This window comes from Pleurodeles waltl, chromosome 2_1 (genome assembly GCF_031143425.1).
Source record: "Pleurodeles waltl isolate 20211129_DDA chromosome 2_1, aPleWal1.hap1.20221129, whole genome shotgun sequence".
Lineage (NCBI taxonomy): Eukaryota > Metazoa > Chordata > Amphibia > Caudata > Salamandridae > Pleurodeles > Pleurodeles waltl.
Window position 1 is genome coordinate 764,529,294 of NC_090438.1, and position 22,878 is coordinate 764,552,171.

Here is a 22,878-nt window from a genome sequence, read left to right on the forward strand (position 1 = left end):
TGGCTGTCTAGGTGTATTCTTTCGGCCCACTCAAGTGCTTGCATTGGGTGCGTGCTAGGGACTACATTACTGCTAGGGCCTGCTGCTATCTTGCTGGTTCCCTGTGTCTCACTCCATTGAGCTAGTTCATTAGCACGCTAAATTCAGACTTGTCAACTTTGCAAACGCTTGTTAAACTTTGCTAAGCGTTGTGAGGTTTCCCTTGTGAGTGGCATGATCACGCAACATGTAAAGAAACAAACTGCAATCAATTAGAATTGGAAAATGACATTTTCTTAACAGCTTCAAGTCATTCACTTTATCTCCTGCCCCACATAAATGTACCACACACCTACTACACAGCCTATCCAATAACGTTTTGAAATCATGCACCTTTCATTTCAAGTGCATTTTTTACTTCCTTCTAAATTAAAATGTTACGGGGCACATAAGCAGAAATAGGTTCCATCTGTAGGAGGATCCAAATGTCATACTCAGAAACGTTTCTAGAAAAGATGCACATATAAGGAAAACCTTAATTTCCCTGGAGAGTAATGCCATCTCTACAGTTGAAATCTCAATGCGATGGTGGGAAACAGCAATTCAAGGTTTCATTTTCTTTAGTATTGAACAAACCATCTCTGCCGCTCCCTCCTGCAAAGAACAAAAAGTGCCTTTGCGGCCATTTGCATCGTCAGCACGCTAGTATTATTTTTGGAGGCTGTAGCGCCAGAGCCCCTTTTCACAACCCCAGTGTGTTCTTAATAGAGAAGTGTCACTGTCTGGAAGTATACTCTTAATTTCAGAAGATAAAAGGTTTCAAAAACATTGGCACAATGTGAATTAAAAAGGACTGCAGACTGCATAACAGTTTCCATCGTTCGTTGGTAGATCGCAAATGTGAAGATCTTTGGTATTATGAAATGTGTATTTTCTCTGTGCGGGTCATGAATGGGGTAGGCCGCTATGTTACTTAACTCCCTGTTCGGAGACCGGGAGCAACTCTGGGTTGACAGTCTGCTGCTGGCAGAAATTCACAAGATGCCCCCTGCGGGCTGCACCCTGGGCAGAGCCCTAGGCACACCCACCAACATAAATACGATGTTTCAGTTACGGCTCGTGGCAAACTGCCTACCTCAACGTAGTCCTTGGCGTGGCCCCAGTCCCGCTTGGAGTCCAGATTGCCCAAACTGAAGCGTTCCAGCTGCCCAAGATGGATTTTCGCTACCGATCGGCTAATTTTTCGGGTTACAAAATTAGCCCCTGCAAGAGAGATAAAAACAGATCATCAGTGTGGTCACCCTGGATACTCCCTGTCTGGACAGCGAGGACAGACAACTGGCTCGCGACACCGCATCTCCAATCCCACCGCCCACCACCCCAAGCTCCCGCCGCCGTTCATCATCCGAGAGCGCTAAGAAGCTCCCAGCGCATGAGCGGAGCGGCGCGTTCACGGCGAAGCGCCTTTAGTGAGACTTCTTAAGCATTCCTAATTTGCTGCCTCAATACTCAACCCAGGCAAAAGGCCAAGGAAAATCAGCTGGAATGTCACTTTATAAACACGAAAAGCAAAAGGTTACATAAAGGCAAACACTTGAGTGGAATACAGGCACCGAAGACCACCCCACGCTTTAAACAACACGAGAATGTATGGCTTCGATTTCACCCATTAGTAGTGTTTGCACAACAATCGAAAATAATAAATACATTTAAAATGGAAAAAACTAAATCAACATTCTTCAAAACGTTTTTCGGAGATGATATTCCAACGAGCAATTTAGATTACAGTCTGAAATTATTTAACATTAAATTGCAAACTGAGCAATAACATCAACATAGTCCCCCTTTCATAGCATCTCACAGCGGCACCAACGCGTTTCTGACAGGCACTGCCAAGACTAGAGTTCTAGCATTGTGCTGTGATGCGTTTTACCTGCACTACAGCCAAGTGAGCCCATGTCCTCGGGTACACTTTCAGCTGTTTTGTTTTTTTTCATTTCTTTTTTTGGCCAACAACTTTTTGCACTACACGATTTGTAGATAATCATTTCCTATTTTATTCCTAAGCGGACAAGTCATATCATACAAAGTGTAAGCACCTGAAAATCATGGCCTGGCTAACGCCGATCACAAGTTAAACGCAATTTCTTGGCTGTGTAGCATTTGTATTGTGTAAATCAGGGGCTCTTAACCTTTTGACTGCTGTGGACCCCCACTTAATCATTACTCCAATCCGGGGACCCACAATGAATCATTATTGGAGTCCCCACTGACCCGCCACAGAATCATTATTGGAACGCAGGGACCCTGGCCTAAATTATTTTGATAATTTGAATCACAAACAATACTCAAAAATACGCAAACAAACATCTATCAAACAAATACACAAATGCTGAAATATTTTATTTCATTCACAAATATAAAAAATAAAAAAAACATAAAAATTGTAATTTTAATGGAAAGGTTGGAGGTTTTCTAAATTAAATTGATGCCACCCATAGTCCATACTATATTCTTTTTGATACACTTCAGCTCCTTCCACAAATCAATATGGGGATACCAACTTAATATGTAGCCTCCAATTTCAAAGTCTTTCACGTTTACACCACGTTAAAAACATTTCAGTTGTACATTTTGCTTCTGTATTTATATACACCTTGCTAATATGTTAATATTATTTAATTTTCTAAGCAGTCGCGTAGCCCCCTAGGCAGGTGCCATGGACCCCCAGGGGTCCCTTGACCACAGGTTAAGAACCACTGGTGTAAAGTAGTTTTTTTTTTACTAAGAGGATGGCAGTTAAAAGCACGTATAACAAGCAGAGCTGGAATTTTGTCAGTGTGGCAGACTAGGTGTTCTAGTTGTAATATGACAATGGTTTTCAAAGCTAGTCACAGTATTTACATAGTGTTATATAGCAAAAGACCTGTCAGCGACAGCTCCTTCGTTATGGTGGAGGAGTGTCTCCCCACTGCTGAGAGCCAGCAGATGAAAAATAAAATGGTAATAAAACAAATTTATTATCATTTTATTTTTTACTGACTGAGCCAAGGTTTGGGCAGAGTCTAGAGTGGGGCGAGGCCATTGTCTACGGATGGCAGCATGGAGGGGGAGTGGCAGGCACTTAAAGTGCGCATGTCAGTTTGGCCAGCTGTCTTAGGCCAAATTGACATGCGCACTTAATTTTCTCCAACCCAAGCTGTGTCGCACAGCCGGGTAGAGACGAAGCACAGACTTCTCCTTCAGCGAACGTCAAACCAGCACGCTCAGACCAATCTCACCACTCCTCTCTCTTGCTGGGCAATATCCTTACCAGCACGAGAGCAGCGTCTGGACTGGGCGGGGAGTCTGGGAACCTGTGCAATGTGGCCCATGGACTGCCGGGAGCAGAGGAGCACCAAGGCAGGTAAGTACTCAATTTTTTTATTTTTATTATTAACTCAACCCCCAAGCTGCCCCAACAATTTTTATTGGCAGCCACCGCCACTGATGGCTGTCCGTTATTTAATGTCAATGTTTTTATAGATATTACATGTAAAAAAGAATTGGCAAAACCAATAGGTCTTGTCTTGGAAGCCAGTATACTGTTTTATTTGTTTTTTTCCAATTGTAAAATATGCAACAAAAAGAAAAACAAAGTTACACATGTCTCCTAAACGTGGTAGCTATATGCCTGCAACAAAAAAAAAAAATTGTAAAAAATTAAGTATTGTATACAACAGTTGCTTCCTGGAAGGTAAATGTATTTAGAACATGTGCCTTCCAGTGAGTATTTTTAGTTTTCATAATGCACATCATAGAAAATTATGACACTTGTCGGGAGTGGGGTGGGGGGAAAGAAGTGATTGGCTTACAATCACTATAAGCCCAAGGTGCAGGTTGAACACACAAATATGATTAATGAATAGAAAAAAAAAAAAGACACCATCAAAGTAAAGTATTGGCCCACCAGCCATGGAAATTAAGAGTACTTCATGTGCATTTGATCAAGCAAATGCCACCACTCTCAGTGCAAGAAAGCCAGTGGCTAAATTGGGTTGACCTATCGCCCAGCCCAGTGCTGTATGCTCTCCTTGGTGAAATCAAAATCTGAGTGACCAGTGAACAGACTAAGGGATGGAAAGAGATAACACAAAGTCTGTCTATGCAGGTACATATGAACCCCATTTTGCTTCATGTACCTTAGTGCCTGAGGTCCACCACTAAAGAATTCGTTTCCATCTTTTAAGCTGCTCTCTTGGCTTACCCCTAGGTGCAGGATTCCTCCTCTGCTTCTAGCGATCCAAGACACACCAAATCCACCTCTGACAACACCCGACCACCTACTTCCATAAAACAGCTCAAGAGTCTCCCAAACCTCTGAGATAGGTCTGTTATGTGATGAGCTGTGTAAGGTGATACAATGAAAGTCTCAACATATACTGAGAAAACTGAATAGTCTTCATAGGGATTTGCCAGACCCGCATTGGGAACTATGCCTGATGATACTGTACAATCTTTTGAGACACGGGATCTATTTCTATCAGTAAGACATTTGCAGTGCTTGTTGGATTCGGAGATTGAGCACTGTACCAAAATCTGTAGTAGGGTGGATTTCCAATCAATAGTCTTCTCTATTGGACTCTGTTGCCCTTAGAAGGTGTGATTATAAAATAGTCTGCATTGATACGAGGCATCCTGTAAGTGACTAGCATGCACCATTCTCTTATTTTGTGTCACCTATATTTTAGTGCTAGAAAAAGTAATTTGAGAAAGCACTCTCTAAGTCTGAAAGTTCTTATTGAAAGGGCTACATAATATCCTCATGCAAATGAATACATCTGATGTAAAAACATAGCTCGGGATTTGATACTGAATTAAATGACTACTATATTTTTGTGACTGTTCAGAGAAAAGCACAAACACAAATAGTGATAAATAAGAAAACAAGACAGAAACAGGAAGATCACTGTAGCAGCAGTGCACCAAATACTTAAGCTAGGTAGGGAATTTCGGGTTGGGGTAATGGATTTGGCCACTCTTCCACAGACACCTTATAAAGTAAGGTGTTTATACAAAGGAGCCACGAAAAGATTGTCAAAAATAGAAACCATATAGAAAACTTGAATTTAAGTGCACTACCGAAAACAGTAATAGTTCATTAGACAGGCATCAAATATTCCATACAGTCAAATAAGTGAATGCAAATGTTCCAACAACTATCAGTATGGCACAGCACGTTATTGCGTAGGTTGCATGAGCAATTTGCAGGAAATTAAAGTTGTGCTCATAAAGAAAGTTACAATTCTCCTGTGCTGGAAGGATCAACCTGAAAATGTTAACTTCTTGGCATATGTTTTCCATGGGAGGCATGAACTTCCATTCCAAGATGGAGAAACTACTGATGCAATTACTGTAAATAAATAAAGGAGGGCCAAGGCACTGGTGTGGAGCTGGCGGGTTATTCTGAGCGTCAACCTTTAGGCAAAGCATACACATTTACCAGTCTATGCTTACAATTCAGCTCCTACACATAAGGAGACATTCATAAATAAAGATTTCCCAAATCCGACATCGATTTCCACAGTCACTCCAAAATCTTCAGTACATTTCACATGTTTATGTGAATCACGAAGGAACCCATGAATACACCTGAAAATATAGGACAGCCCAATAGACAAAATGTACTAATCCAATTTTTTCAACAGGTGGAAAATTCCACATAGATGAATAATGAGGTGAAAATAAGCACACATAGGCTTTTTTGCTCACCAAAGAAAAAATCTACTTCACTGTGGAGAAACCTTTGCCCTTGAACTCCCATTACGTACACTTTCCACAGTGAAATTACCCTTACTGCTGCCTGTCCCAAGAATACTTTTGCAAGTGTTTCAAAGGTGATGAACCATATGCACATTAACTGCAAATATCCATAAACATTCTGGTGTGGGGATGTCCACTGCAATTTGCAAAGCTACGTACCCTCTTCATATCACCCCACCTTTACTAGTGGGGGAAATCTACTCTACTGGAGAATGTTTAGTATTAGTAAGTCCATTCGAAAATTCCACCAATCGTGTGGCTTTGACTCAGGATGTGAAGTATACTTACCTTAAATGGTATTTTCTCATCTGAGAGAAACATGCTTGTGCAATAACAGACTTCAGTAGATGCTCTACATATTTGATGTTACTCTTTCTGCAGGCACAGACCCAAGTAAAATTTGTAACAGCACCAGAACAGATCAGGGCCTTTATTCCAGACGGGCCTTTAGGGGCCAGAATGGCCACAGCAGAGCGCCCCAATGTGTGAGGGAATCAGAAGATCTTAGGCCGGGAGTGAACTGAACTCCACCAAGGTCCCTGTTGTATCCACCTCCAACTTCCTACGAGCACTATGTGTAGAACAGAGGATACAACATCTGCAGAGAGAGAACTCGCAATGCAGAAACTTCCATGAAAATTTGTTTTGTTCTTAACACAACTTAAATGTTTGGTGCTGTTAAACTGGCTGTGTAATTAACGTTATCCTATTCCATTTCTACCACAGTGCTTTTAATTTTAATATTACCATACATACCAATCATTTTCAAATAAAGCAAGAGTTCTGGGAAAAAAAATGTGGGACTTAATTAGCCCGCTTGATAAATAATGAGGTGAAGGCAATTTCATGCGCAAGACAGCTAAAACTGAGCTATTTTTACCTTTAAAAATTAAGTCTCCCGTCTGAATCGGATATGTTGACATGTATGCATTACATGAACATCTCTACCTAAAAACACATGATCTTGGAAACATTAAAACCATAACCACAACAGTGGTTTTGGGTGCCACGAATGTATGAGGAGCTTGGGCTCATTCAGGATTATACTGATGCAATGCCAAGAGTTTAAGAATTTGCCTTCTACAGCTATAATAATGAAAATAGAATTGAGCTTATTTATAAAGTACATTCAAACTTCTGTTGTTTTTATAAATGCTAGACCAAAGTGGCTGCAATAACATGGCTTTAATTACTTTGCTTGAAAAAAAAAACTGAAAAAAAGAAAATTGTCTCTACAATGTTTGTGAGTGGGGGCTAATGGACCAGAAGTGTTGGGGTCAGAAAGGTTCGGAATACCCTGAAATAAAATGAGCCACTGTGACAAAACTTAAATAAAATAACATTGAGATAGTTGTTTGTGGGTAACTGCGTGGAAGAGATTTTTTTTTTTTTTTTTTAGTAATGTGATATTTTATTTTTAAATACATCTGCGATTTGACCTTGATGAGTATTGTCAGTGGGCTGGTCACAAATCCGCAAACAGAAAAAGGTAGTTATGAAGATAGAGCCAACAATGTATACAGTAGACTACACAGTGATGGTCATTGATATTTTTAGATCACTGTATGACTGGCAAGTCTTTGTAAACAATAGTTTGTACAAGACTGAGCATGGACCGCTGGCTCACTAGAAAGCACAAAATGGATAAACCAAAGGGTGAAGTATACTGGGTTGTTATAGTAGGGTTAGCCATTGGAGGGTGGTGCAACACGAATTCTGGAATAAGCTGTATCTCCCTGAAGGTAGAGCAAGGGACAACGTAATAGTAAGGGCAATAAGACATTGGAGAACTGCAAAAGAACTTAGAAGATTACATTAGGGAAAAAGACAGGAACAACCTACTAGAACGCTAAAAGAAATGGAAGACAAAGATGATTTTAACTCTGCATTGATCTGGAATTGGTGTTAAAACGCCCTTGTCCTCCCTGGGACTGACTGGCCAGTTAGATAGTGGGTTGCAAACTTGCTTGCTGCCATGACCCAACCAAGTAACCGTTGCTCTGCTGTATAGGGTTGGTTTGAACTTTTTTCCTGGGCCTCCCCATCCTCCAAGCAGAGTTCAAACGTATCTGAGTAGTACTCTCATAAAACAACCACCTTTGTTCGACCCTAGCAAACATGGGGAGGCCATTTACAAGCAAGCTGCGAGGACCAAATAGGAAGATGCTTCAAGGGAAGCAGCAGAGTTACAGAGACAGCCCCTCACAACTCAGCGTCAGCAATGTAGCGGGGTAAGGTGATCATTTTGCCCCTCTGCACTGGCTGTACATCGTCTGCAACAGCTCTGTCCAACAAGCAACTTGTATGGAGAATTTAAAACTGCTCAATGGTTGCTCACAGAACAAATTAGGCTTTTGTGCAGACCTAAACCTTTTGTATCGACATATTCCATTTTGGATTATATATCACACTCTTTTCTGCCTACCTGACCCTTTCAAGCAGGACTTTATTTCAATTTTATTTCAAAGGTACTTAATTATTATTGGTACCTGCTTTTCATTTGAATTTGACTGCACAGAGTTTCCATCAGCCACTTTCAAGTGTTTCTGTTTCATAGGTCACGTAAACATTTGGGAATAAATGTAATTTATGGACAAGTTAACAGGCTAATATTTAGTCTTCTGCCCAGCAATCGCCCCACTTTACACCTAGGTGGATTACATATTAATGAAACACAATAGTCAAGTGAGCAACAGAGTTAAAATTATAACTCCAAAAACGAATGTTGCTTACAACATGGGAAGTCATCATATTAAGGAACACACTTGGCACATTGGTCATTTTCTTGATATAGATGTCTTTTATGGTAACGTCAGATCAAGACTTTGTGTAAACGATCCACCTCAATAAAATGCATAGCTCGCATGCAGAAAGCCCGGACTATGCGGTGGCCAAAAGGCTGTTAATGGACATGAAGGCTTTAGACCTCACTCAACGGATCAACGGACCCACCCACAATAAAGGGCATACCATCGACCTCGCCTTTAGTAACTCAACGGATTTAATTGCCCAGTCCCCTACCCCCTTAGCCTGGTCAGACCACATGCTGATCTCTTTGAATCTTACCACCAAAAACTCAGCACACCCCACCCAAAATTTAGGGCAATCATACAGGCCGCTGAAGTCGCTAAACACGGAGGAATGGATTTGCGTCTTAGAAAACTCCAAACCAGCCCTCAATGGAAACATGGCAGATTCAGCAGAAATGTTTAATAAGTGGATTACTAATAGCCTGGATGCCACGCTCCCCTGTACCTCAAGGCAGGCTGGCAACCGGAAGAAGAGGACTCCCTGGTTCTCCATGATTCTGCAGGCACTAAAGAGAAAATGTAGACGCCTAGAAAGGAAATAGAGGAAATCCTATGATACCCCAATCAAAGGAAGAGTATAGGGCTGCCATCAAAAGGTTCCATGAGGAAATTAAAATAGCCTAAAGCGCCTACTACGCGGCCAAAATAGAACAGACTGCCAATTCCCCCAAATGAATTTTCCGTATATTAAAAGAAATTGTAGGTCCTCATGTGTAAGCCGAAGAAGTAGTCGCCTCTGCCTAACACAGTAATGAGCTAGGCTCATTTCCCCCCAAAAAATAGCAGATATTTAGTCAGCCTTTCCTGCACAACCTTCCAGCCCGCAGGAGGTTAGCCAGCAAAGGGCTGGGGAGACAGCGAACTAGGCAAGCTTTCCTCCTCTCTCCCCAGCAATAACACTATCATTAATGTAAGCGCTCAAATCCATTCTGGTCCAACGAGTACCAACAATAGTCCCTATTGTGACCGAGCTACTTAATCGGTCACGGACTAGCCGTTCCTTTCCCCCACAGTGGAAGCATGCAATTATTAAGCCTCTGCTTGAGATGTCCAATCTAGATCCATCCATATTAAACAACTATAGACCCATTTCAATGATGCCAACCTTGACTAAGAGTCTTGAAAAACAAGTCAACAATCATCTTTCCACCTTTTTGGAAGACAATCACATTCTTCACCCCGCTCAGATGGGATTTAGACCTGCCCACAGTACAGAGTGAGCCCTGATTGGAGCCACGGAAGAAATCAGGCAAAAACTAGACAAGGGAATGGTCTCTGCAATTGTGCTCCTCAATCTTAGCGCCGCTTTCGACACAGTAGACCACATTATCTTACTCTGTAGAATGAGTGAAGTCGGAGTGACAGGGCAGGCCTTAAAGTGGTTCACAGAGTTTTTAGACGCAAGATCCTTCCAGGTGCTTGACCGGGCCCTCTATTCAGATTCCTTCAAAAGCCTCTGGGGAGTAACACAGGGCTCATCTTTAAGCCCTACGCTTTTTAACATCTATATGCTACCACTGGTGAAGATAGTAGAACCATTCGGCATCTCGCTGATATCTTATGCAGACGACACCCAGTTGGTAGTCTCCTTTTCCACCTTGGATATCTCAGTCGACTCCCGGCTGGGCCCCTGCCTTCAAGCAGTCTCCAATTGGATGACGGAATGCAAACTTAAGTTGAATGAGGACAAAACAGAGGTTATGGTTATGTCCCCCCCCCACGACCATCGCACCTATTGATACCCATTCTGCAGACATTAAAAGATCTTTCTTAGCCCAAGTGTCACATCAAGAGCTTAGGCATATGGTTAGATCCAGGTCTTACCATGGAACATCAAGCAAAGAAAATCTCCTCCACCTGTGTTGAGATATTTAGACTCCTTAGGAAAGTCTTTAAAGTACTCCATTTCATGGCTAAGAGACTCATTGTACAAGCGCTAATCATTTCACTCCTGGACTACGAGAACGCTCTTTTCCTAGGCTCTCCAAATTATGTAAAAAAAATAAAATAATTGCAGGTTGTCCAAAACACGCCCACCCGCCTTCTCTTCAACCTGCCCAGGGACCATTGCTGCTGGCCTTACATTGGCTCCCCGTGGAACAGCGAGTTAAGTTCAAAGCCCTTTGCAGTATCCACAGAGCCCTCCATGCTAAGGGTCTACAGCTTCTGCGGACCCTAGCCATCTTCCATAAGCCTGTGAGCCTCCTTAGGTCATCTTCAGCTTCATTGGTAGTAATCCCCCCAATAAAAAAAGCTAAATGGGGGGGGGAGGAGGAGGAGGAGAAGAAGAAGATCCTTGTCTTACCTCGGAGTCAAACTTTGGAACTCTTTGCCCATCTCCCTTCGGCAAACCGGCCACGAATTATCTTTTCGGCGGCCGTTAAAAACTTGGCTGTACTAGTATCTGTTGCCAATGCTTAGTAGTTGATGGATTTTCGGATTGCGCTGGGAGGCCTTAGGGTAGCTATGTGTTCTACAAATGTTTATAACATAACATTCACACAATTTGCAAAATGTTTAGCGTTATAGGTGTAAATAATAAACTGCCATTGATATGTAAATACACTGCACTGATAGTGGAGAAATAGAAGTAACTCTCAACTCATTTAATGCTTTGATATTAACTGACATCTAGGCAGTGCTTAATTGGTGCCGGTGGTTATTGTGCTCTGCACCAGTGTTCATTTCTAAAGAGCGACATGTACTCATAAGGGTGTACAACATGATGAAGCTGTGTCTTTTTTTTTTTTAGCAGAGTTCTTCAGTAGCGCTACCCATCTAAAATATATATTTTTAATGATGAAAACACTAAGGCTGTCTCTACGGCTTGTAGTAACCCAGAACTGTTCAAAATTCACATTTGTTTTAGTGTGATCATTACCAAATACTGGCGCTGGCATCTGGCAGCAGTGGCACAAGTCGTGGTGGTGCCAGCTTTAGTGAATTCCCATGGAATACCTTTGGCCCTGGCATTTAGTATTTTTACAAATTAAGTCCTGCGTCTTAGGTGTATTTGATATCAATGGTGAGTGCACCTAGTGCAGGGCATCTACATCTTAAAATCCCTGATATTTATTATGCTTTTTGAGACTCGCCCTTCAATCCTGCTTTTGCTAGAGCATGGAACTCATTTCCTCAGAGCTCAAGCTCAGTGCCTTGTTTCTAAAAGACGCTCTTGTCAGTGCTCCATTTGCACTCAGTAAAATAGCAACATCTGTCACCGTTCTCTGAAACTGCATCCAGCTTACTCCGCAATGCTAACCCTCTATTTGATCATGCCTCATCCGCATGACATTACGGTCTCCTCCTCTACCCCACTCCAAAATCAAGCCACAAGTCCTCTTCTGAATCATCCCCCCAGTTCAATCAAGTGAACTAGTCACCCGGGCCATAATGTGCTCAACCCCCACTGAATATTTTTACTCAAATAATATCGCAATGCATTCCAACCTTTGTATCCCCTGTACAATTTTACCCCTCCGCTCCATGCCTTTAACCGTGAATTATATAAATGGAAGTATCGTAGGGAAAAAATACAAGGCCTTCAAAAGTACAAAAACGAAAATAAAATAATAAAAATAACACATAAATAAAATAGCTATCTTGTAAAAAAAAAAAAAAAAAGATAGTGGCACAACTCCCATTAGCATTACCATGATAAACACAATATTACGTGTAACGTACAGGGTGAATGGGCAAGAGGGCCACACATGAAACAAACTTCTATCACCCGTCTAAACACACAGCGCCATTTTGTAATTGACATTTAAAAAAGGTATTCACACAAAATAAACCTTACAAGTTATTCAGTAACAGCAATAAAATAAGCTGCAAGTACTTACAGTTAAAAAAACATAACTTTATAAAACCTGCATACATGAACTCCTAATTTACCAACTGTCTCTTGCCACCATTAGTTCGCCACTGATAGTCCCGAACTGTGGCAGAAAATTGTTCTCGTCACAACCCACTACCCTCGGACAACATCTTGTGCATATATACTTTAACATGGCATTTCCACCATAACCCCTGTTCCCTCTACCTGCTACCGCCTCACAGGGCCGGCTTTAGGGCAGTGCGAGTGGTGCGGCTGCGCCGGGTGCTGACCTGGATTGGGGGAGCCGACCTAAGTTGGGCGCTGTGTTTAGCAATGACTTACAAAACTTGAGATTTAAAATCACCTGCTAAAAAGTTCCTGGTGAACCCAGCCTTTAGGAAGCAATTAAAATGTAAAGATACCTCTTGTGATTAATGTTCCTGGTAGGGAGAGAGATGGGAGTTTTGTCTAGTGGCAGTCCTGACTCGCCATAAAGTAGCGCACAGGGTTAAAGTGTCTGCTGCAAAGAACATAACTATATTTTATGTTGATAGACAAGTGGATTACTAAATACAGTCTTTACAAGCGCTTTAAATTAAAGGAATGTATGCAAAAGGCGGGCTATGGAGAGATGAGGGACACATTTGCCGGTAGTAGTGAGTGAATCAGAGGAGGTGGTCGTGGGGTGGGGTGGGGGTGCGCCAATATTTACAGTTGCACCAGGTGCCACCAGCACTAAAGCCAGCCCCTGCCACCTCACCTCCCTGGCACAACTGGCATCCTCTGAAAAATTCCTTGTTCCTCTCTTGAGCTGATAATTATTAAATCTGCAGTACAGCCTCCAATTTCACTTACCCACCCACAATTTGATTAACCCTTAACATCCCCCTCTGGCTACTACAACTTAAAAGGGGCTGGGGATTGTGTGTGCATGCGTGCTAGCCCGCACTAGAAAATGAAAAAGAAACTTGAGAGGGTCTGGAGAGAAAGGTAGATGACCAAAATGAGGGGGAAGAACTAAGGTTTGAGGAAAGAGGAGGAGGGAATATGAGTGAGATTTAGTAGATACTGGCGAAGAAGCGAAGCAAATAAAGGAACGTGGCATAAGTACAGAATAGCAAGAAAAATGAGCGTCGCAATAATAACTGTAAATCAAATTGTGCGGAAGAAGCAGATAAGCATAATCCACAAGCTATCATTGTACATCCCACTTCTGACTGAAACTGCAACTGCCACAGCACAGGAATAAAACCTCAGTGCTGGCAGACTGACAATGAGCCTCTACCATACAGTTTAGTTATCTTCAATAAGAGGTAGGTGGCATGGTTGGGTCCCTTTACCTGCACAGTTTGCCAATATGCTGCGTTAGTTGGTCCAATCTGTGAAACAGCCAGACGCAGGCATGCTGTGAGATTAGAGGAATGATTGCTAGACACCTTTGGCAACACTGACTCCACCCCAGACATCAAGACGTGTACAGTAGTGTACTAAGAAATTATACACTGGTGCCCGTGCACTGCAGTCGCCTTGTAGTTCCCGGCCATGGGAATGTCTCAGCGAAGGCAGTAGCGATCGTCTTTTATACCATGGAATGAGCTCGGATTTTCATTTGTGAGGGTCTCCAACCTTCTCATGATTTAAGATAACAATGCATAATCCACCCTGGAATTGATTTAGTCATAGTATCTCCATGCATTTTTGTCCAAAACAGAGACGTCTTGATTTTTCGAGTCGCAGACCTTTACAAACAGAGGTGTAAAACCAGTCATTATCTCAGGCTTGTACAGTATCAATTAATTTGCATGTAAAAAGAATGCCTTTAGGTACTATTTCGTGCTGGTTTTTAAAATGTTCACCTTTCCCATAAAAATGCATTATGTCAATTGGAAAAGCGTAGAGAAAAGTTAGTCTTATGCCCAATATTATGGTAATCAGGAAAGCAACCATATTTACCAAAACTGGAAATAATTTATAGTATAGGAGACCCAGCAAGAAGCTGTGATATTACAATTCGTCTCCACACCACATTAGGAATATGCATCGCCTACTTTAACGCCCCAGTTATAACAATGAGAATTGAGTTAATCGTCAATAAGGGACTTGGTCTAAGGTCTTAACTTTCAGAAATCAGACGAAAAGGATGAAACTGCCTCCTTGTGAATGAGAACTACGCCGTCCCCTCTAGGACTATGAGGGGCAACCAGGAGGAGAGAGACCTGGGCTGCTGAGGAAGTGGACACTTCTGTTGTGACTCAAACCTCTGACTCAAGCACGCCTGCCCTTAGTGTTGCATCTATGATTTGTTTACCACCTCACTCTAGTAAGGGGCGAGGAATGGCAAAACGAAGACTGGCTTCACTCGAGGCCAAACTAAACCCCAGTGAATTCTCATAGCCTGAGAGAACACCACTTGTTCTCCTATTACAGTTCGATCACAGTGACATGCTGGTATGGGTGCTCCTCTGTCCAAATAAAACGTCGGCACAAAGCAAGCAAATCTGAATTAAAAATACACAAGTATGTCAATAATGTGCATTTGAGCTTAACAAAAGCAATAACTAACCATATGAAGCACTTCATCGAAATGGTATCTAATGTTTTTCAAATAATTCCCTGGGCATGAAGGTAAACATTTTTGACCACCCATTCGTTGGTTGTTAAGACACAGCAAGGCTGACTTCAGCAGTACACCCCACAGAACAAAGCCGGAGGAGCAACGCTAGAAAAGGCCAATTGTGTATCCTCGGGGATCCTAAATATTATGCTAATATTCTAATTACGTTTTTGGTACAATGAAAAAAATGAACCTTCAAAATCATCTCTGTCTCAGGCTGAATCTCTCTTCTGATGAAGAGTCGTGAAGAGGAGATAAGAGGAAAGATACAAGCATTGGCAAAGCCAATACGTCTTGCATATACAAGAGCCTTTGGATTTGCCAATGTATTTTAGCCATGTTGTACACCAGCATGGCTGCTATCCAGAATGGCTAAAAAGTTAGTGAAATAGAGAACTGTGGCATGGAGTGTTGTAGAGTGGAATGTGAAGAGTGGAGTAGGGTTTTAGAATGGAGTGGCAGTGTGTCATTATTGGAGTGGTATAGAGTGGAATCGCATTGAGCGGCGAACAGTGGAGTGGAACAAACTAGAGTGGACTAGTGTAGGGTGCACTGACAGTGTGTTGAAGAGTATAATGGCGAGTGTAGTGGCAGAGTACAGTGGAATACAATCCAACATTGTAGAATGCAGTGGCGCAGTTTAGTGTTGCATCGTAGAGTGCAGTGATGCACAGTAGAGTAGCAAAGTACATTGGCTTAGAGTGTAGTAGTGTACAGTAGAGTGGCACAGACTGCAGTGGCGGAGAGTGGTGCAGAGTTGAATATAGTGCCGTAGAGCTCAGTGGCATAGTATGGAGTGATGCAGAGCAGAATGCCATAGAGTGCATTGGCATAGAATGCAGCAGTGCAGAGTGGAATGATGAAGAGAGCATTGGCAGAGTGGAGCGGCAAAGAGTGCAGTGATGCAGAGTAGTATGGAGTGGCACAGAGTAGAGCAGACTGGAATAGTGCCTTGGCGTAGAGGTTTACAGAGTATAGTGACAGAGTGCAGTGGCGTAGAGTGCAACACCATACTATTCAGTGGCATAAAATGCAGTGTTGTAGAACACAGTGGCATAGATTAGAGTGATGCACAATAGAATGCAGAGGTACAGAGTGGAGTGGTGCAGATCAGAGTGGCACAGTCGAGCAGTGTGGAGTAGAGTGGTGTAGAGTACAGTGGCATGGAGTGGTAGAGAGTACAGTGGTGTAAAGTCGAATGGCGTTCTGTGCAGTGTAGCAGAGATGAGCAATGCAGAGAGCAGTGGTGTAGAGATTCAGAGGAGAATGGCATTGAATACATTGCATAAAGGGCAGAATAGAGTGTCGTAGAGGGCTGTGACAGAGGGCTGTGGCGTAAAGGGTTGTAGCGTAGAGTACAGTCAATCAATCAGGGAATTTGTAAAGAGCACTACTCACCCGTGAGGGTCTCAAGGCGCTGACGGCGTGGGTGGGGGTGCTGCTACTGCTCAAACAGGCAAGTCTTGAGATGTCTCCTGAAAATAAGGAGGTCCTTGTTCTGACGCAAGAGGGTAGGAAGAGTGTTTCATGTCTTGACAGCGAGGTGCGAGAATGATCTGCCACCGGTGGTTGTTCTGCGAATGCATGGGACAGTGGCGAGGACAAAGTCGGCGGAGCAAAGCTGTCGGGTCGGGGTGTAGAAGGAAAGCCGTCTGTTGAGGTATTCTGGTCCGGTGTTGTGCAGTTCTTGTGAGCGTGGGTGAGGAGTTTGAAGACGATTCTTTTGTTTACAGGGAGCCAATGCAGGTCTCTCAGGTGGGATGTGATGTGGCGGGGGATGTCCAGAATGAGGAGTGCTGAGGCGTTCTGGATGCGTTGCAGCCTTTTCTGGAGTTTGCCCATGGTTCCTGCATAGAGGACATTGCCGTAGTCCAGTTTGCTGCTTACGAGGGCTTGGGTGACTGCTCTTCTGGTTTCAGTGGGGATCCATCTGTATATCTTCCAAAGCATGCAGAGGGTGTTGAAGCAGGAGGAGGAGATGGCGTTGACCTGCTGGGTAATAGATAGTGAAAAGTCCAGGATGAATCCCAGGTTGCGTGCGTGGTCGGAGGGTGTCTGTGTGGTTCCCAGTGTGGCAGGCCACCAGAAGCTGTTCCATGCGAAGGAGGGTGCAGCCGTAGATGAGGACCTCAATCTTGTCGGAATTCAGTTTAAGGCAGCTGTTCTTCATCCATTCGGCAATGGCCTTCATTCCTTTGTGTAGGTTAGTCTTGGCGGTGTCCTTGGTGAGGGAGAGGATCAGCTGGGTGTCATCGGCGTATGACATGATGCTGAGGTTGTGGGATCGGGCAATGTTAGCAAGCAGAGCCATGTAGGCATTGAAGAGGGTCAGGCTGAGGGACGAACCCTGGGGTACGCCGCAGATGATTTTGGTGGCTTCAGAGTGGAATGGAGGGAGGCAGTGAGAAAGGAGGTGATCCAGTCCAGGGCTCTCTCTCGGATTCCTACGTTGCTGAGGCATGTGCGTAGGATGTGGTGGCAGCCGATGTCGAACGCGGCTGAGGTCCAGGAGAATGAGGGCTGTAGTTTCGCCGTTGTCCAGTATGGTCCTGATGTCGTCGGTGGCGGTGATGACGGCAGTTTCTGTGCTGTGGTTGCTGCGGAATCCGGATTGGGATGGGTCTAGAGTGCTGTTCTCCTCAAGGAAACGGGTCATTTGTTTGTTGACAATTTTCTCTATGACTTTACCCGGGAAGGGGAGCAGGGAGATGGGCCGGAAGTTCATGAGGTCCTTTTGGTTCGCATTAGGTTTCTTGAGGAGGGCGTTGATCTTGGCGTGTTTCCAGCTCTCCGGGAAGGTGGTAGACTCGAAGGAACGTAGAGGATCTTCCGGAGTTGGGGTGCGATGACGGAGCTTTCTTTTTTGAAGATGTGGTGGGGGCAAGGGTCGGATGGTGAGCCGGAGTGGATGGTGTTCATGATTTCGATAGTGTCATTGTCGTTGACGTGATACAAGGAGAGCAGGAGTCTAGTGGGTGGTGAGTCTGTGGTTGATGGGGGCGGTCTTAGTACTGAAGCTGTCATGGATGTCTACGATCTCGCGGTGGAAGAAGGTGGCTAGGGCGTCACAAAGGTCTTCTGATGGCAGGATGCTGATGTTGGAGCCGTGGTTGGAGAGCTCCTTCACGATGCTGAAGAGCTCCTTGTGGCTGTGTGCATTGTTGTTGACGCATTCTTTCAAGGCTGTTCTCTTGGTGGTTCGGATGAGTTTGTGGTGTCTGCGGATGGTGTTTTTGAAGGCTGTGTGGTTGTCCAGTGTCTGATCTTGGCGCCACTTCTTTTCGAGTCTTTGGCATGTTTGCTCAGATTCTTGGAGGTCGGCGGTGAACCAGAAAGCCTTTCTGTTGGTGCGTCTGTTGAAGGATTTTTGTGGTGCACAACAGAGTCCAGTGGTGCAGAGTACAGTGGTCTAGAGTAGAGAGACGTAGAGTGCAGTGGTGCAGAGTAGATTGTTTCAGAGTAGAGTAAAGTGACAGAGTCGAGTGCTGCCGGATAGAGTGCTGTGGCATAGAGTAGCGTGACGTAGAGTGTAACAGCACAGAGTAAAGTGGTGTAGAGTGCAGTGGCATAGAGTGTAGTGGTACAAAGTAGATCAGGGTGGTACACAGTGAATGGCTTAGAGTGCAGGGGTGCAGAGCTGAATATTACAGAGTAAAGTGTACTGGCAGAGTGTATTGGCATATAGTGCAGTAACAGACTGCAGTGTTGCAGAGTGGCGTGGAGTTGTGCAGAATAGATTGGAGTGGCCTAGGCTGGAGTGGTATAGAGTGCAGTGGCGAACAGTGAAGTGGTGTAGGGTAGAGTGGCGTGGAGTTTACTGGCATAGAGTTGAGTGGTAGAGAGAGTGAAGTGGCATAGAGTGTAGAGGTGCAGACTGGAGTAGAGTCCGTCGGCACAGAGTGCAGTGGCACGGAGTAGTGTAAGTGGGGTGGTGCAGAGTAGAACGCAGTGGCGTGGAGTGGTGCATAGTAGAGTGGAGTGGCAAGTGGAATATGCATGGTGTGGTAGCAAATTGCCATTACAAACAACACATTTTCAATTGAAATGACCATAATAGTTTTACAAACATGCATTTTTACTAATACAATGCACAAAGAATAATGTGTGGAAATGGCATTACCTAGTGTAATGATTTGTTTTGATCGTATTAAAATATTTGTTTCCAACACTTCAGAATTAACACAAAATATGATTCATTTGTGCTCCTAATTCTGATATATTCTAAAATACTTGCACAGTTCATTTAAATGTTGTTGGGTGCTAGAAAAAAAACCCTTACCACCACCAATCTCCAGCAAGATTTTCAAATAATTCCTTTAACTTTTAAGTCAGAGAAAGAAAAGTAAACACAAAGCTCCCTCAGAAGACAGAGCCTGACCTTGCTCTTTGACTGAACAACAAATGCAACAAGCTAAGAACAAGGTTTACAGGCCTCCTTACAGAAAAGAGTACTCCTGGAAGAATACAAGATAAGTTGGTGCGAAAAGGCTTTGCTCCTTGAAATCGACAAGTCACAGTGGACAGCCTAAAAACAAATAAAGATAGCAAATAGACAGCCAAACAATGTGAGTAACAAATCACAAGGCAAATGGTAAGCAACGGGCGGAATGCATTTTCAGGAAAGCTTTCTGAATGTTCCTAAGAAGTCTTTAGCAAACCAGACAGTTGCACTGTCTGGTAGGCTTTAACCTAAAAGGGAAAAGGACAAGATTGGCTTCTGGGGCAGATGCCAGACTCCAGAAAGAAAACATATGAAAACAATGTGAGGTGGGAGAATAAAACAGAGGGGCATGTAGATGAAAGGCGTGCCCTGGGAGAAAGGAGTTCAATGAGATGAGCATGCAGACAAGAGTGGAGCAGTGAAAAAGGTAATAAAGAGAGAAGGAGTCTCACCAGAGAGCGGATTTGGAAAATAGACAAGCAGTTGGGAAGAGTAAGAAAAGGGACATGGTCAGGACAAAGGTCATTTTCCAAAGGAGGTCCCACTGGGTGCACAAGGATGGGAAGGAATACACTGCATGGTACTGAAGGTTGAAGACTGGGTACGAGACTGCTGGCGTCACTGCATGGAGAAGAAGGCTGCGTCGCCTATTGCTGTGGTCCCGATGTTGGACCACGGCTACAGGCGTGTTGGTTAGCGCGATTGAAAGTGTATATCTGAAAAGACATACACCGGGATTGGGCCTCTGCTAGGGGTAATAACTGCATGACCATGACATTAAGGTATGACTAGAACAACAGGTGATTAATACTATTCAAGTGTTTAAGATACTTGGGTCCATTAAGAAACAAGAGCAATGCATTTGTGTGAAGAAAGTCTAGGCGAACGTCTATCATCTAGTATTGGATAAAGATGGACAGGAGAAATCAGCCCAATGTAAGTTTTGTTTACAAGAGTTGAATAAACCAACATCCAGGAGGCAGGAGATTCCAGTAACTATAACGTCCAAAACATCAAGACTGGATTTGAACTGTGATACTGATACTGTAATACTACATAAGAGTGTATAATGGTGATTAAGAGGAGAAATTAAATAAACGGAAATCAAATATTGAACTGATCAAATATCTTGAACTGTGGCTGCTGAACAGGGTTTAGTTTCTAAATGTAGTGCTCACCTTGTATTCTTTCTCTCTATATTGCCTTTGGCTATATACTGCCTTCTACCCTATTCAGAATTTCACGGGTAGGCAACTTTAGGTTTCCTAGTTCCTTGGGGAATTTTGGAACTCTTTGAAAGTGTTTTTGAGAGTGAGCATACAGAAAAATAACACTTTGCCGGGCATTGATGCTGCTCTGTTCATGAAGAGACTGTGAACCTTAGGATTTGTTGTGCCTGCCAAGTGGAAGGATTGAACACTTGGAATTATCTGTAGTAGTTCCATAGTAAGTACCTTTTGGCTGGATCCACCTCTTATTCTCACACTTACTGTACTTCTCCTAAATAGAGAGTGGCTCTATTAAAACAAGTTTTGAGATTGTGCTATAGATCTTTCTCTGGTAACTAGTCTACGTTAAGATGGTTAATTGTTTTTTTCCTTTGCCAATGTTGTGAACAATCTGTGCTATCTGGCTAAAAGCTACTGACCCTGGGTTTTTGAAGCAGATTCCTTACCACAAACCTAAGGATTATTGACACAAAAATCTGGTGTATCTCAAAGTCAAAACTGTGAATGTTTTGACCATCACCCATTGACCTAATATGCCTGAGGAAAAATAAATTCTATATATTCTATTTAAGATGCTCTCCTGGATCAGCCCCTTGAGCAGAGTATCACTGTCCTAGGAGACACTTCTTCAATGCTCAGTTATGCAATGCCTTCTGTGTGTCTTCAGCAGGGATGTAGCTGTCTGGACTGTAAGAGCCTCATTGCTTCTTAGTGACACTTATGACCAAGACAGCATTTTAAAATCCAACATCCATGCAAGATTTAGTCAGTTGGGTTCAGTGTCTTGTCCTTCTGGTCACTGTTTATTTACTCCCCACAGTCCAATCCAACCAACTCTTCTTCCAGGACAGGACACAGCAACATGGCTTCCCCCAGGGTACCAGGCTGAGGTGTTACCCCAATATAGTAAGGAACAAAACGGGCAGCTGCCATGAGCCTCAAAAGGAAAAAGAAGCAGAGACTTTTCTGTAGAAAATAAAAACTAGCAAGTGTCTCTTTCCACTTCCTTTAAGTTATGCCTTTCTGGAAATAGTGTTAAAAGACACAACAAAACAGTCAAGCAACCTCTTACAGTTGCAGGCAATATTGTAGAGCGCTGCCTTGGGACCTAATATCAAGACACATGAATATTAGTATTCTACAATGCAGCAGAATTTACTATGTGCTATTCTTCCACACATCAGAGTACAAATTTGCAGAATACTAATAGGCAAACTAGCAATCAAAAACACGACAAATAAATCTCACATCCTTAAACTATTAATTAAAACCCCCAGCTGTCTTGCATTTAGTGAACTTACAACATGATGTAGGTATTAAAAATATTCCATTATAATTGCAGAGCCTCTACATATTTGAATGCCAGTAGCCTTCAAAATGGAGGCATATTTTTCAGGATCTTTCCCTCCAACCAGTCAGTATGCTCGGCACCCAGCCCTCTACGCTCATTTTTGAGAGAAGTCTCAGTTTATTTAGACCTTAGACTGAAAAAAGTAAGTCAAAACATTTTAAAGACAAATAAAATAGCATCCTTTATGCAGGAATGGACTTAAAACAACCTATAGAAAGAACAAGTTACATTGAGGAACCCTATATTTAACAGAAATAAAATAGCCTCCTTTTGATGTTAGATATTGTACTTGATAAAAATCACTTTTAAAATTAGACATCTAGTTACTAAAATGTTTAGAAAATCAATAAGTAAATGTACATTAAACGTTGTATTGTAAACCACACATACATTTGCCATCCATATGCAAAAGCCCTAGAATGTGCTATGGTTTAAATACAAAAAATTAAAAGTAACACAAAATTTCAAGAGCAGCCAACAAAGAAAGGGATTTAAAAAGGAAGGCAAGTAAGGATAAGTTTGACTGGACTGCCAAGATTCCAACATATAACTCACCGACTTTTTCTGTTGCCAAATAGCATAAACAGCAAGTCTTGATTCCCTGCTACAAATTTCTTTTACGTCATTTTTCGAAACAAATAGAGGTTCCACCACATTATAATTCCCAATATTGCTATTTTCACCAATCTATCTTTAACCTTCAGTGTCCAATTAAATTCACTGTTACAAATTTCCCTACCAAAAAAGGTTGACATTTTTGGATCATTCAGAATACCAAGCTTTCCCCAAATCACAAGATTGATTTCTAAGGCAGGAAATTTGAGGATTGCAAGTT

General features: G+C 42.8%; 1 protein-coding gene across 1 annotated transcript in view; it reads right to left on the reverse strand.

Annotated features, from left to right (window-relative positions):
• Nucleotides 1-22,878, reverse strand: part of GMDS (GDP-mannose 4,6-dehydratase) — a 1,419,543-nt gene that overhangs the window by 707,703 nt on the left and 688,962 nt on the right. The window contains exon 7 of the mRNA XM_069217866.1: nt 1,115-1,242. Within this exon, the coding sequence (XP_069073967.1) occupies nt 1,115-1,242 (128 nt within the window). The remainder of the gene's footprint in view (nt 1-1,114; nt 1,243-22,878) is intronic.